This window comes from Emydura macquarii, unplaced genomic scaffold (assembly GCF_026122565.2).
Source record: "Emydura macquarii macquarii isolate MOO-44397 ecotype Brisbane River unplaced genomic scaffold, CSIRO-AGI_Emac_v2 contig_1390, whole genome shotgun sequence".
In the NCBI taxonomy this organism is placed as follows: domain Eukaryota; kingdom Metazoa; phylum Chordata; order Testudines; family Chelidae; genus Emydura; species Emydura macquarii.
The window spans coordinates 6,782,726-6,799,369 of NW_027131527.1; the positions used below are offsets into that span (position 1 = coordinate 6,782,726).

The following is a 16,644-nucleotide window of genomic DNA, read 5'->3' on the forward strand; positions in this document are numbered from 1 at the left end:
AGCCACATTCCTCTGATGCATCTTTTAACTTTGTTCAGATGCAGCAATACAGGCAGCGGTTCCCAAACTGTGGTATGTGTCCACCAACTAATTAAGGCCTAGCCTACACTTACTGTGAAATTTGGCAGCAGTCGACCGGAGATACGCAAACTACATAAAGTAGCTTGCGTACGTCCTGTCAAATTTCCTAAATTCTCATGAGCGCGGCGTCCCCACTATGCTGCACTGATGGGAAATGCCCTCCCAACACTTAGGTTTTAAGATGATTTTCATACACAGTCTGCTTATAAAAAATTGGTGGTGGTACTACAGGTGATGGCGCTTTATGTTGGTGGCACACAATGTGGCAGAGTTTGGGAACTGCTGGCTTAGGGGGCAGATCTTTGCCTTCTTTATAGGTATAGAAACATCTTCCTGGTTATTTCATGTTTGCTGGTAGACAGCTTCTGAAGACTGCTGTAATTTACGTATGGATCAAAATATAAATTTCCTGCTGACAACAGGGTGATTCAAGCCCAAAAGAGCTGGTTCTGAACTTTGTGATTTTCATCCTTTCAAAAGTTTTGTTTGTCTTTGAACTAAAGATGTGTGTGTCTTGAAAAGGCAAGCCCATACAACTCTGGCCTGGCCTCAGACAGACCAGAAGTCCTGATGCAGGAGTGTCTTCTAACAGACCGTTTTCCTGGGATATCTTGGACACCACTTCCAGGCAGCTAGTCATGGTTGAAGCAGTGTCTGAACTCACCTCAATTTCCATGATCAAATCTATACATTTCCTTTTTGTCCCCAGAAACATACTCTGTGTGTGTGTGTGTGTGTGTGTGTGTGTGTGTGGGGGGGGGGGGGGGGGGGCAAAAAACCAAAGCGCACACACTTGGGAAATGTATAGGCAGCCTCATAATTGGCAACTGCAAAAGTCAGAGCAATGGGGCATAAACTTGTCTTCCTAAGATATCCAGTCATATGACCTGTCCTGGGGTCAATTACATTTCCAGCTCCACATTTCTTATTTGCAGCAGAAACAAGTGAACCCTAGGGAGAATATTGGGAAAATGATATGAAGACCTTGTATAAGAAACTGAATTTTCCTGTGTCTGAAATAGAGTCAGAGTGGATTCAGACCTCTTCAGTGAGCTGAAACATACCAACAGGAAGAATTCTTCTCTCACTAATGGAGCTCTGGGATGTCAAAAATTTTGTGCAGCTCCCTGGGCAAAGCTACAAAGAGAACCACAAACCACAACTGTTCTTCTGCTCACCAAGCCTTGAAAGACCATAATGTCATTCAGAGAAGGGGCAGAAACAGTCAGCACAACCATAATGTCATTCAGAGAAGGGGCAGAAACAGTCAGCACAACCATAATGTCATTCAGAGAAGGGGCAGAAACAGTCAGCACAATCTTATCTAAGGATGAGATGCTGCTGAACGGTCCCACCTCAGCTTCCCAAGATAATGATTTCATATAATTCAGAACTACTGATCCTGTAAACTCAGGTGGAGCGAAAAATACCTCCATAGAGTAAATCTCAGATAAGATGAACTCCAGAACTCTCCAAAGGGATTTCAGAGACTCCTTAGACATTCCCATGCCTGAACCAGGCTCCCCCTAAGATGTAGCTGCCAACGAAAGTGATGGCACTTGCTTATCTTGGGAGGGGGGGGGAAGAGAGAGAGAGAGAGAAAAATAAAAAGGAGAGGATGGTTTGGTGACCACTCCTGCAAGTGGAAAGAGAGCAACTGGTGGACAATTGGAGGAGCTGTTTATATACCCTTAACTGCTGAGCTTGAGGGAATTGTGCACACATCCTAAATGCTAATTACTACTGAAAAATGCTTCTGTGGCCTTGTGGTTTGGCACACTACTCCCATGACAGGGTACTGTCAAAGCAATGTTAGGATTGAGAACAACCCATTCCCTCCAAACATGGCAGTATCTTGCATAGGCGTGTGCACGGGGCGTGCCCAGGCATACCCTAATGTAGGGGTGTCAAACATCCGGCTCGCTAAACTTTTTGATGTGGCCCACGGCACCACATCGCTGGAGGGTAGAGCTGCCGCCGAAGTAGTGGAGGGCGTGCGATTTTTTGATGGACAGCAAGACAGAGCGAGCTGCTGCCAAAAAAAGAAGGAGCTGTGCAATTTTCCGGCGTATCGGAGCACGTCGTGATCTGCCGCCAAAATATTGTTCCTCGTGATATTTCTCGGTTGAGACTACGACGCGGTGAGAATTCCGCCGGCGGGTAATTCAAATGTGGCCTGCCGGTGGAATTGAGTTTGACATCCCTAATAAAGAACATGAAAAGTCCCTGGGTGCACACCCTAATGAAATGTGCTGCGCACACCTATGGTATCTTGGGTTGTCTATTTCACAATGCTACTCAACTAGTGACCCTGCAGTATGCAACTGGCAAAAATTAGCATTGATGAAGATAGTAGAAGCCCACCTGAAGGTATACTGGATAAAATCAGAAACCAAGCATATAAGGACTCATGTCAAGATGGCTCTTATTTTTGAGTGAATTTCTCTAGTCCACAGCAGATTCTGTAGCAGGCTGGTAAATCCACAGCTGCAGAATCATGGAAGATGATCATTCACAAGCCAAACTGAAAATCCATTGATGTTTATTAGGAGAAGGATGTGCACAATTCCTTATCTTATTCAAAAATCTACAAATAAAGATTAACACTTCTGTCTTCAAGAGAATGTTTGTTCAGTCTTATTAGCTAGTTAAGGCCACTTCAGCATTTAGTATACATTTGTCATTCTTTGTTTTCAACTAGTAACAAATCCCACAGGAATGAAGGAGAGTTCAGTATATGATATCTTAAAACAATGCTCAAACCTTGTGTTACAGATTTTCACTTTTAGACCAAGCTTCAAATTTAAATTATGCTAGGTTATTTTAATTTTTCTTTTAGATATTAACGCAACACCGCCACCCACCTCTTATTCTTTAGCCAGCTTTTACACTACTACCACTACTAGCTTGCACTTATATAGCACCTTTTGTCAAAGAATCTCAAAGCACTTTAGAAAGGTGGGCACTATGTTCTAAATAGTCAGTGATATACATGAATTGGAATCTTGTTTGTAAGAATATATATTTTTCTATTTGTGATATTTACAAAAAACACAGTGTCAAATCTCCATACTGACCCTATCGTGACACTAATCCCATTAGGAATGTAACTTTTGACTTCCTGTAATTTTTCCAATACAATCTTGTGACTGCTTGAGAAGTTTTATTTAATAAAATGCTCACAACTGAGACTTAGTTAAAACAGTGAGCATCTGCTATGTCAGACAATTTGTATACAAGCAGTTTATTGAGGTTCATGATTGGAAGGGAGGAGATAGGTTGAAAAGATGGTTAGAAAAAGAAACAAAGGTGAGAATTTCTAGATGGGAGCATAGGTCAGTTTTTAGGTCTGCCACAACGTTGACAGTGTCATTTTACTGGAAAGTTACAACCTAACTAAAGTAATTTAATAACACACTTGATCCCATGTTGGTTTAACAAGTGTAACATACTATATATACACATTTTTCTAAATTCTCTTTAAGAGTTGTAACTACATAGCTATAATGAAGAAATTCCACTTTTGCTTCTACCTTAAGTGAACATTTCAAAACATTATTTTAACTTGATACTTTGAATGCTATCATTAATTACCATTTTCAGTCTGCAATTCTTACACAGTTGTTGAATGGCAAATATGAAAATCTATGTACAAGTGTTAGTATATACCCAAATTTCTATATTTCCCTCTTAAGAACATGCTCAATATAGGCATGTCACAAAGTTTTTTTAAACAAATAAGTTATGTAATCTTCTGTTCTGATTAAAACCAGATATTCTCAAAATACACATTTTCTAGTCAATTTTTCCATTGCCCACATATGCAAATATATGAGGTAAGCCACTTAAAATATCAATATTATATAAATGAAGCCAACAGGAAGTTATAGAAAAAATAAAACTAAATAAGATGCCAGTATCAAAGAAAAAAGTGACACTTTGTTCCACTGCAAAGTGAAACCAAACAATTTATTTGTGCTAAATGAATGGAAAGAATGTATTCAGAATACATTTCTTTATACATTGTACCGGCTGAGGCTGCTAAATAAGCATTCATTAGTGCCACGTTGTGCTACTTTCTCTGTACTCTGTTTTGTTTCTACCAAGCAATACAACATATTTGGCTGTTATGCCAATATATTCCTATAATATTCATCTTATACCATATTCTCTAAATAGTCTTTTGAACATTTAAAATAGTTGTTCAAACTTTCTTTTAGGGGAAATCACAATTAATATATTTCAACAAGAAAAAAAAATCAGCTGTTCTCTACAATCACATTGCCTTCTGCAGCAGAAATCAAAGAGCACACTTTAATCAGCCACCAGTAACTTGCTGGCAGGACCACACTTACAGAAGTTCATTGTGACAGAACACACAGTATGAACAACTTACAAGTTAATGTAAAATGATAAATGAGACAACCAAATCTTAAGGTCCATGAATTGTACATTCCATATACTGAGACAAGTTAGATTCCCCACATTTAACTTCAGACTGCACCATACATTTGAGGGGCGGGGGTGTGGGGGGGGGGGTGTTAAACAGGAAAAAGTATAGATGTATCATGTGTGTTGAATACTGAACCTGCATTAAGCTTATTCATTAGATGATATAATAAGAGTATAGTCTTGGGCACCGATTAAGGTGCCTGACTTTCACTTTTGCACTAAAAGCTGTATCTTCAGATTACTGAAATGTAGTGCTGATTTACCATATGCTTGGTAAACACTATAATATTCAGGAATTTATAATGTAGCCCATCATGCCTGTAATTTTATGCAAACTGTCATGAAAAAAATATAAAAAGGTATCCCTTTAATTTTACAAACCTAAAAGCCAGGAAAATGAAGCTTTGGAGCCAAGCAAAACGACATAATGCTGTATTACCAAAGAGCAGCAAATGTTCCAGCCAGAGAATGGACATACGTGTAGTTCAAGTAAACACTGATGGAAAATTTTAAGTTAGTGTTGTAGACCCACAACACTGGTTGCATTTTTAGACAGATGTTTACAACACAACTAACAGTGAAGCCTATATAACCTCAGTGCAAGTAAGTCAAATCCAAATATGCCAGGTAAGCCTCTCTCTGGCTTTTAGTAAACTGCTTCATGTTATGAGTCCAACTCTGAATACAGACTGCTGAGCACATGCACTAAGGCTGAGAAGAGGGATGCATTGAATGCTGAAAAGTGGCTGACTGCGACGCTGATGATTGGACTGTAGGCTGCACAGGTGGTGGTGGAGGTGGCGGAGGTGGCTGGACTGGTGTCTGCGTGTTTGGAGAAGGAGGAGGAGTGGGACGTTTAAATTTGTCAGGGCTGTTACTTCTTCGTGGTGAAGGCCTCTGCAGAATAAATATTGAAATCATGTTGAACATGTATATATATCTAAGAAGCTTTAGCGTATATCAAAAATTCCTTTTACAAACTAATCATTAATAAATTATTTAAAGACAAAATTCAAAATACCAAATTAAATTGAAGGATCAAGTCCAAAATATTTAAAAGGATCACAATACAGATTTATATAAGTAATTATCAAGGCAAATTCTGAATTTAACGTAACTCTGAAATGCACTAGCATAGCACACCAGAAACTTTTTTAAAATGAAGAAAATGCCCACTCCTTTTGGCTAGTTGGGGAGAAATAAAATGGAAATAGAAATGTGGAACTGGAGGGGATCACAATACGTTATCTTGTCCAGTGCCCTGTACTTAGGCAGGACCAAACATTATCTAGACCATCCCTGTCTGGTGTCTGTCTAACCTGTTCTTAAAAAACCTCAATGATAGAGATTCCACAACCTTCCTAGGTAATTTGTGCCAGTGATTAACTACCCTGGACACTAGGAAGTTTTCTTTAATGTCTAACTTAAATCTCCCTTGCTGCAATTTAAGTCCATTGCTTCTTGTCCTATACTCAGTGGTTAAGGAGAACAATTGATCACTTTCCTCTTCATAACAACCTTTTATGTAACTGAAGACTTATGTTCCTGCTCAGTCTCCTCTTCTCCAGATTAAACAAACCCAATTTTTTAATTCTTTTCTCATAAACCACAATCATTTTTGTTGCTCTCCTCTCAACTTTCTCAACCTTGTTCACATCTTTCCTGACGCGTGGTGCCCAGAACTGGGCACAATATTCCAATTGAGGCCTTATCAGTGCTGAGTAGAGTGGAAGAATTACTTCTTGTGTCTTACTTACAACACTCCTGCTAAAGCATCCCAGGATGTTTGCTTTTTTTGGCATCAGTTTTACTCTGTTGGCCCATGTTTAGTTTGTGATCCACTACAAATCCCAGATCCTTGTCTGCACTACTCCTTCCTAGGCAGCCATTTCTCATATTGCATTTGTGCAATTGATTATTCCATCCTAAGTGTAGCACTTTGCATTTGTCCTTACTGAATTTTATCATATTTAATTCAGACCATTAGTTTGTCAAGATCATTTTGAATTTTAATCCTGTCCTCCAAAGCCTTTGCAATCCTTCCCAGTTTGGTATTGTCCTCAAACTTTATAAGTGCACTCTATGCCATTATCCAAATTATTTATGAAGATATTGAATAGAACTGGGCCCAGGACAAATTGCTGCAGATCCCTTTTGATATGCCCTTCCAGCTTGATTGCAAGGCCTTGATAAATACTTTGAGTACAGTTTTCCAGCCAGTTGTGCACCCATCCTTATTATAGGTTTGTCTAGGCTATACTTTATTTTTTTATATTAATCTTTTGTAATTTCATCTGGTTTTCACTTTTTGTATAACACTTTTTTTTTTTTTTTTTTTTTTTATTATTATTTCAGGTCACTGAAGACCTCTTTAAACCAGCACGGCCTCTTACTATACTTTCTATCTTTCCTACACATTAGTGTAGTTTGCTCTTGTGCCTTTAATAATGTCTCTTTAAAAATAGTGATGCCCTGAAAACACTTCATGGCAATTAGCAACCCAGGAAAAAAAAAAAAAAAAAGAGAGGAAGAAGCTCAGAGACATTAACTCTCATCTATGCTTGACCAAAGCATAGCAGTAGGTGCTAATGAGCACGTAACTTAACTCTGTCAGTGTGTGGAGTTAATGCATACCTAAACTGGCATAGGAAAATTCCAAATGACTGTAAAAAGATGTATCTGAAAATGAAGTAATGCTGAAGCATAAATCAAGCTGGTTTTTATAAGGCAGGCATTATTAAAATGGCAAGTATGTCTCTTTGGGCTCCTGCAACTAAACACTGGCTAACAGAACTATCCCTGAAGAAACTGCAGATTTGTAATAGTATTCAGGATGCCCTTTCTCAAGTGCAACGAGATATGAAAATATTCTTCAAACCAAGAAGATCTGATGTCTATTATTGATTTTTTCAAAGTAGAGGAAGCACTATTGTAAAATTAGCAATATAAAAATATAAGAAATCAAAATGGCTTCAAATTTGCAGCAGTTATGAAACAAATAGCAACAGTAACAAATATGTATTAAGTCAGATCCTTAAAAATGCAAAATACCACTCCTCCCCTGACATAACCAATCAATAAAAAACAGCTACCCTTTGGGAAAGAAACCTGGAAACAATTCTACATCAGAAGTGCAACATAACACGTTGATTGTTTATTAAGGAGGTTGCTTTTCCAACTGAAGTGCCAAGAGAAATTTTAGGTAGGCAATAAATTCCCCAAATTGGAATTTGGCCAAGACACCAGGGATTACATCTACTTTGCAGTATAAATGTATACAATACATTAGATTGATATTATGTGAAAAAGGCCATGGGATTTCTGACAACTATGAAAGCATGGTGAACCTCTACTACAATGGTGGAGCCTTGATTCAGTACGGACACTGAAGGCAGAGAGCCATGTGCCTATTCATCAACACCATTTCCTGCAGCATTTAGCTTTTTGTCTTGGAAGTCTTCCCTCCAAATAATGAAAGAACTTGAACCTGCTTAGTTTATGATATACAGATAATAGTAAGAAATATTTAATACCTTTCTAAAATCTGTACATGTCGAAGTGGGTAAACATCATTATTCCCCAATTTTTTCAGAGGCCTAAAGAGGTTATGCAACTAGCTCAGAATCAGCTGCAGAACTAGGAACAGAACCCACATTGATTCCTACTCTGATACCCTATCCACTGGACCATGCTTCCTCCACCTATGAGGTCACAGCTCTATGTGGTATGGTTGTAGGCATTAATGACTGTAGAATTAATATGGTTAACAATTAGCCTAGAAAATTCCACGTTTTTGCATATTGTAGCATAATCACACTCCAGCTAGATTTTGGTCATGAAAAGTTTATTTTAGAAAAGGTTTGACTAATCTACTCCTATATTTGTGCCTTTCTTGAAAAATCTACTGAAACAAGGTTTCATGTCAGAGAACACTGGCATAAAGAAACACCTTGTAGGACACAGTTTGCATACTGTTGTACTTATTCAGCATAGAGTGAACACCACTTCCTTTCTGATACATCAGCCACAAGGTATCTTGCCAAAGTGCTAATGCTTTAGCTTTGTTTGCTTTTTAAACTCAATAAAGTATTTGGAAGAAAACTGATTAAGTTAAAATATGTTAAACTCAGGAGAAATAAAAAATTATTCCAATTGAAAGATGTTTGAATAGTGTCCTAACAGATGTTTAATATATTGCTATTCTCACTAGAAAACAAAAAAAGTAAATAATAATTAGCTGCCTGTTACAGTGACACGGTGGTAGCATTGTGTCATCTTGAAGAAAACCTGAGCTTGGAGCAACCTCAGATGACTCATCCATCAGATGTGGTGGAGACTAGGAGAAAAATGAAAGTAACGCATTTACTTCCTGGGACACAGGGGGTAGGTTAAACATCGTGTCTAACACCTTGCCTGCAGATCCATAGGGTGATACCTATTACTTTCTTTAAAGGGACAACAATTTCCACTCTCTTGCAGAAAGAAAACATTTTCCACTAAGAATCAATTTCTCAAGGCAGAGAGGTAATCAGGACTGAAGGAGGCAACAGACATCTTAGAGCAATGAAACAAAATCAAACATTTACATTTTAAAAAATGGTTTATAGACAAATAATTGTAAACATTTAAACAAGAGTAACATTTTAATCAAAAGAAAATTTACTAGTTTTTAATACTCACTGTAATTCCATGGGACGGCCCCATATGTTGCACATGAAGGCCTGGGGAATTGTAATAAGACATTCCGGCTCTAGTCAGTGAAGTTGGTGGTGTAAAACCAACTGTGTGGCTTGCATATGATAGTCCTAAAATTATTAAAGCAAAAGGAACATTAACATTCCTACTACAAATAATATTGAGTACCGCAAATAGTAAGTATAAAGTTTATTTTAAAATAAAGATGAAGTTAAGAAACTGATATCTGCTGCTTTGAAAAAAGCCAGTGTCATCATGTTTAATATTTTTCCTAAGGGTTTGTCTAGATTAGGAAATTATGTTGTGTTGGAAAACATTAAGTAATGTGATTTTAAACAAGACTTTTCATCTAACATAGATCAGGTAAGTCATGTTATATGTATTACCTTATGGTTGATTGACTGCTAATGCACTTTTAATCTTGCCATGTGTACACTAGGGCTACGGCTACACTGACGGCAGCATCAGATTGATTTATCTGGATCGACTGAGCTGTCAGTGAAGACCCACTCAGTCAATCCAGAAATCGACGTACTAAGACCACCTTCACAAATGGCACAGTGCAGTGAAGACGGCGCGCAGAAGAGAAGCAGAGAAGTCGACGGGAGTCATGCAAGTTTTTTGCATAGCTTGCGTAACTCCTGTTGACTGCCACCGAATCCCGGAGATAAGTGCAGACAGGGTCTAGCAGTTAAAATACATAGGCTAACATTTTCCAGAAGGTTGTTTCCTGAGTTTAGATAAATCCCAAGGAAATGCTTTACAGAAATATTACTTCTAGTTCAATATTAGGGGTTTGATTTTCAGAAGTGCCTTGCACCTGCATATTTAATTGAATTAATGGAAATGCAGTTGCTCAGTGCTTCTGAAGTTCAGACCACAAACCTTATGAACACTCCACTTAGTTCTCAAAATAGCAGATCTCCTGAAATCTTTATCTCACCCTATTACTTCCAGACAAATATATCTGTTGGATGTGCAACAACTGTTCTCAACTGTTTGGTATTAGAAGCCAACTGCATTTTTTTTAAACAAGCATCTGACAAAAACTTAAAATTGTCCATTAAACTTGTATAATAGCATGAAGAATCCACTCAATCTGAAACAATTAAGTCTGTTTGAATTTAACAGACTCCACACTTCTTTGCCACTATCAGCACAAGCTAGCACCACTGAGTATTACAGACAACCATCGAGGTTTGTCCTTAGCTGACTATGTTTGCTTTTCTACTAATATTTGATAAAGAAAAAAAATCAAGCTTCAGGTAACCATTAGAGCTGGACAGGGAAAACAGCACTGTAATTACCTTGGGTGTTTTAATTAAGAGTGATTCTGATTTCTCGTCTGTTGCACATCAGTGGCAACTCCATTAATTTCAGTGGAATTACTCCCAATTCAAATTAGTTTAAGTGATGTATGAGTAACAGTTGATAAAACTGTTTATATTTCCTGCTTAATATTCCACTTATTGATTTGACAACGTAAATAATTTGCACCTAACTTTTTTAGTATTCTTGTTCAATACTAGCACAGTTCAGTTCCATTCTAAAATCAGTCTCCCTGGGTGACATTTCAGGCTGTATCTCCAAGAGGTGAAATACAGAAGGAGGAGAGGCAAAGCTGGCTTTAAACTACCTTTGCATTCTCCTGATTTTGGGCTGCTTTGGGGACCAAATTTAAACAGCAGTGCTGCTCAGAATCTCTGCTGTGCTGTGCCCCACAGCCCCGACACACCTCAGCTTGCAAAGAGGTCCTCAGAAGTCAGTCTGTGGCTACTTTCTCAGGTCCTGCAGCAGAGGAATTCTCCCTCAGCTAGAGACGGATTTTTTTAAAGCTTCTTTACACCATTCTGGCCCTTTTACCCAGTATAAAGGAGCAGGAGTGAGAATCTCACTCAAGTCTGATTGACACAAATCCATGAATTTATGGCATTAGATAGTTTCAAACTACTTTTTCACCAATTCAATTACATCATTTTCTAAAGGAAACACTCCAGGGCATACAGATATTTGATATGACCAGATACCTTTGGAGTTGGATGTACTTAGTTTTGTGTTTTATTACAGTGCCTGCGACATGAAGTTCTCTCAACTGCTTCATCACACATTATATTTAAATGTATTTCACACCAGGACATGTGAAATAAGTGCTAATCTGGAGAATTTTTACAAAAACATACTTTACTAAAACTGGTAGCTCCACTGGAACTAAACCCAAGTTAGGGGATTTTTGTTTTCTTTTATAGAAAACTTTATCTTTGTTTGCAACATTCCCTGCCACTGGGACACTTCCTGGTAGAGCACAAGGACTCAAGGTCCCTTTGATAGTGGCAGTTAATAAACAGAGTTATCAGTAGTGTCACAGTACCGATGTGGGAATGATGCACCAGGAAAGCAAATCTGCACCAACACTCCAAGGACCCATCTTAGGTGAGGGAATAGTCAGAGACCTATTGCTGCTGGGAGAGTCCATGATATAAAAGTCTATTAGGTGTCCTGAGTGCTGCTATTGTCAATATGACTATGGCAGAGCAGTGGAGCTCAGCGATGGGAGCAAGAGGTTTTACTGTCAGGCTACGATAGATCTTCAGAACAGCACCAAATGGTATAGGTCAGAATAAGGGAAGTTTTGGTATGAGTCGTCTGGTCACTATCATTCCCCAGTGGCAGTAGCACCAGCGTCCTCAATCACCAACAGTCCCTATGTAGGAGCAATACGTGTCTGTTCTTATTCCTCACATGTGCAAGAATCATGTCTGATGCAAAATGTTACATAAGAGAGAGTTCTTTGCTTCCCCCCCCCCCCATCACAGCCATTACAGAAGACCGAACTACTTTCCACAATGAAGGACGTAAGGTTATCACGAAAGTGTACGCTTGTATGAGCAGGTGAAGCTGATTCCAGCATAATTATGCTTCTGTAATTCATTTTCAGAATCGCAATATATATCAAGTTACTGCCATTTTCCTGATAATGTTAGAAACCACTGAGATGCAAGAAATCTGGACTATTAAGAATCAAAAAACAAATACAAAATTGGATTGCCTATTTCTAACTTGATATGTCATTTGAATAAAGTTAGCTTTAATATTTACTTATAATTTCACTGGTATGGAACAGAAGTGTTTGGAAACATTTTTAAAAAGTGGAATTAAACCCAAAAATTTAGATAAGTCCAGTGTATTCTAGTTGACCTATATATTAATGTGTTTTGTCCCATTTCACACTAATGCTTCATTGTGGGTCAAATTCTTCTGCTTTTAATCACATTAATGGTACCACTGAGCTTCGTGGGTCAACCTGAGAATAGGTCATGCAGAATGTGACTCATGTACTAAATAATTTATGATAACATGACATAATCCATGACCTGCAACTTTCAATGCACAATGCATGGCACTTTCAGGACACTTTACACTCAAAAATATGAAATTAAGAGCAAATACATTTTAGTCAAAAAACTAATAATTAAGACTCCAAGTGTCTAAGTTCAGTTGCAATTCATCCACTGTTCTATGAAGTTAGAAGAGAAGAATAATGTACAACTCAGAACATTTTTAATTAGCTTTCTTTGGTTATAATTCTTGTACACAAGTACTAGATAGATTAGAAATCCTAATTTCTTACAGGAATTGTTTTGACTGGCAAAGGTCTAAACATGTACATTCCTAATCAACTCCCATACTATTCTAAGAGAAATTGAAACAGATCTCATTTTGGGGAGAGTCAAATTTATTCAAATATATTCTAGATTGGTGAATCCCTCTTAAAGATGTTCTGTTCAGAAACCATTAGTTGCCTCCTCATTAGTATAATTCTAGGATGCTACTAAAACTGCTAACCAGTAAGAGAATTTGTGTACTCACACTCAGAAAAATACAACTTCAGATATTAACCACTTAATACTGAACTTTAATGGACAATAATGTTGTAGTCAGAACATTTTGAAAAACATACTGCGTTGTATCAAAATTTTCTCTAGTCAAAATACATAAAAGTGTGGCTTACTAGAAAAAGTCTTAAGGCAAAATTATTCTTACATTTGATTTACTTTTTTCCAGGTAAGCTTTAATAGGCTATTTAAGCAAATATAATACTATGGCACATATTTATGCGATGCATACAGAAGGATATCAGAAACTGGTTTATATATTTACCAGGTGATATAGGTCTGCTAGAACTTGGTGAAGGTGTATAAGGGATTGGACTGGACACAGTGCGAGGTCTTAATCCTTGTGCAGACATCTCATTAAAATATCTAACAAAAGAAGGTAAAGAACAATTAGATTAACTTTTGCAAAACCCACTATGGTTCAAATGATTTTCTGCGGCATTAATCCCACATTCTAAAATATACAGATCAGGCTAACATGGAACCAGCTACTTTTGAAAAGATAGGTAGTGTCTAGATTAACATTCACTTTTCACCTCTGAAGACTTGGGTTCAAATACTGGCTTAATTTGCAACTGAAACTGGTCTCATCCTAGTCACCGATGGACGTTTGTACACAATCAGACATTTCTCAAGTATGGTGCCGGACTGGGAAAGCAGGGATACTGCAAGTCAGGAGGGAAGAGCTTTGGCAGAGCTGTATAATCTCGTGTTGTCAATGTCACCTTCATAAGCACTAAACTAGCCTCGCAAATTGAGAAATACCATTCTACAGAATGCAGGTGGAAATCTCAGACATCTAATCAGACATGAAGTCAATTTTTAGAATGACATGGAGGATTCACAAAAATTCACAGCATCAAACTATTACCAGATCTATCTTTCTCATATCTAATTGAGCACATCTTTCCTCTAAGAATTATTATATTTTCTCCCATGTTGATTTCTGTTTCTCTCCTTTTCCCACCTTTTCACGTTTATTTGTTAGCTTTCTTTATGCTAATTTAGAATGCAAGCTCCTGCTGGCAGGGATCTTGTCTCATCCATACAGTATCACAAAAATCAGTGGTGCAATAAAATGTTTTACAGGAGAATGTAAATTTAGTCAACATTTTTGCATGTATCCTTTTCAGATTTTTGTTACTACTAGTACTAAAATTAGTGAACACTTAATTAAGCAAAAGTTTAATTTTGAAATATTAGACTTTTTCTTGGCCAAACACTGGACAAAGAACTACTAATATGCATTTGAATTTTGACAAACTAAAAGCGCTACAGAATTTTATCTTTCCATATAAAAAAATCACAGCTAAGCTGAAATGGTATGCCACATATCTATTTAAACTGAAATATTAACCCATAAAACAGGGATAATAGCAAAACAGATGCAAACAACTAAACACATTACTAGAGCGTATGTTTAATTTAGGTTGTCGTTTAGAAAAAGCTCATTGAATCACAATAGTGGTACGCTTCATGCTATTGCTAGATGTTGCTTGCTGCATCTGCCTAAAAAAACAAATATTGCCTTTAATCTTCTAACCTAGTCTTTGAAACAAAATATCTAATGTTTTGTTTTATGATAAATTATGTTAAAGTCATTCAGAGTAGTTACTTTTAATACTGGAAAACAAAATCCCTAAGGAGAACTTATCTCAGTATTAGTAGAACTTCAATTTATAATGACCCTATTTCAGGTGCCCATATACACATAGTATAATGTGAAACAGTGCAATAAAACTATCAATACTGTCATATAGTAGAGCCCAGTAAGAAAACAAAGTATTATCCTTTGAAGAAAAGATGTTTTGAGGCAAGTTTTAAGGTTCTGTCATGCCATTATTATGCAAGATTGTAATAAAATATCAACTATTTTTATTAAAGATTCAAGACCCTGCTATCTGTGTCCATGCAAGCAATGCAACTTTTCTTTTAAATAGGAAAAACCCAAGGATAAAACGGTTATCCGAGATGCGTTGCTCATGTCCATTCCAATGTAGGTGTGTGCGTGCACCATTGCCGGAAGCTTTTTCCCTAGTGGTACGTGCTGTGTCAGTTCTAGTACCCTCTAGAGTGGACCCTCATGGCACAGTATATAGGCAGATGCTGCCCTGCTGTCCCCTCAGTTCCTTCTTGCCAGCTACTCTGACAGAGGAGTAGGTGGGTGGGGTTTGGAATGGATATGAGCAACACATCTTGAAGAACAACAATTACAGAAAGGTTAGTAACCGTTTTTCCTTCAAGTGCTTGCTCATGTCCATTCCAATGTCGGTGATTCCCAAGCTGCAAACTCTGCCCTGGACTCTGATGGCAGAAGTTCTTTGTATTTCGACATCGCTGTCCAGGAGTTAAAATCATACTGGCTTAGGAGGGCCTGGTGTTTTGCAATCTGCAGTGTAGGCCTCTACTGGAAGAAATTTTCCTACCCGGCAGGTCCAATTTCCTAGCCTCCTTAGGAGATGGGCCCTGCTGCCATTGTCTCTCCCACTTGTTAGCAGCGGCCACAACCAAGGATCCTGGAGAAGGGTGTGTATATTAGTACTCATATCCCTTTTGGGGGTACAAAGTACTTCCCCTCAACCCACTTTGCCATGGGCTGAAAGGATGTGGGGTCTTGCCATAAGGCCTTTATTGGTTTGGAAATGGCCTTGTTGAGGGGCAGTGCCACCCTCGTTGACCCAGGGAATGTTAAAATGTCCACCAAGGCTGGGGCAGAGTCCTTGATCTCCTCCACTTTGAAGACTAAATTTTGGACAATTCTTTTTAAGAGCTCCTGGTGGGTTTTGTAATCGTCCTGCACTGGAGCAATGAATGTACCCACAACGGCCTCATCAGGAGATGACAACAAGCCTGCACCTCTTCCAGTGCTGCTGGGGTCCCCTGCAGGGGTACCACAAGCCTCCATCACCTCAGCCCTGGGTACTGAACCTCTCTCAGATGGGGGAGGAGGGAGCATCTCATCTCAGATGGTACTGAGTACACGCGGCTTGTGTGGGAGCTCTGGATGGTCGGTGGTGGACACATTAGCCAATGGGAAGGCATCTGCCATTGAGTCAGGAGTCTCTTTGGCAGAACAGGAAACTGGGCCATCCCATGCTATTTCCAGTACTCGCTTCTCCGAGACCCACATGACTCCCCCTGGAATAACAAGTCGGAGAAGTCACTCCTTGGCGGCCAAGGGGCATCGTGCCTTTGGTGCCGTGTAACGGTGCTGCATCGGCGAGCGGTGTCATGACCCCAAATGGTGTTGTGACCTTGATCTTCATCCTGAGTGTGAATGGTCCCATGACCTAGAGCGGTATTGCGACCATGATCGATGCTGGGACTCCAAACGGTGCTGAGACCATGATCTGCACAGTACCAATGCTTGCTGTCATGGCATCGAGGCCTGTGAAATTGGGCGAGATGGGGGTCAGTGTCTAACCATCATCACTGGCTTGCCCAGGGTAGAAGCCAGTTTCCGTGGGGCGGCCTCTTGCACCCAAGCTGTTGCTTATGGGCTACAGTTTGGAGGAGACAGAGG

General features: G+C 38.7%; 1 protein-coding gene across 1 annotated transcript in view; it reads right to left on the minus strand.

Moving 5' to 3' along the window:
* Positions 1 to 4,031: 4,031 nt before the first annotated feature.
* CCDC6 (coiled-coil domain containing 6) overlaps positions 4,032 to 16,644 on the minus strand; it is a 78,877-nt gene continuing 66,264 nt past the window's right edge. The window contains exons 7-9 of the mRNA XM_067552567.1: positions 13,387 to 13,487; positions 9,214 to 9,338; positions 4,032 to 5,430 (exon numbers count right to left, since the gene is read on the minus strand). Of these exons, the coding sequence (XP_067408668.1) occupies positions 5,239 to 5,430; positions 9,214 to 9,338; positions 13,387 to 13,487 (418 nt within the window). The 3' untranslated portion in view covers positions 4,032 to 5,238. The remainder of the gene's footprint in view (positions 5,431 to 9,213; positions 9,339 to 13,386; positions 13,488 to 16,644) is intronic.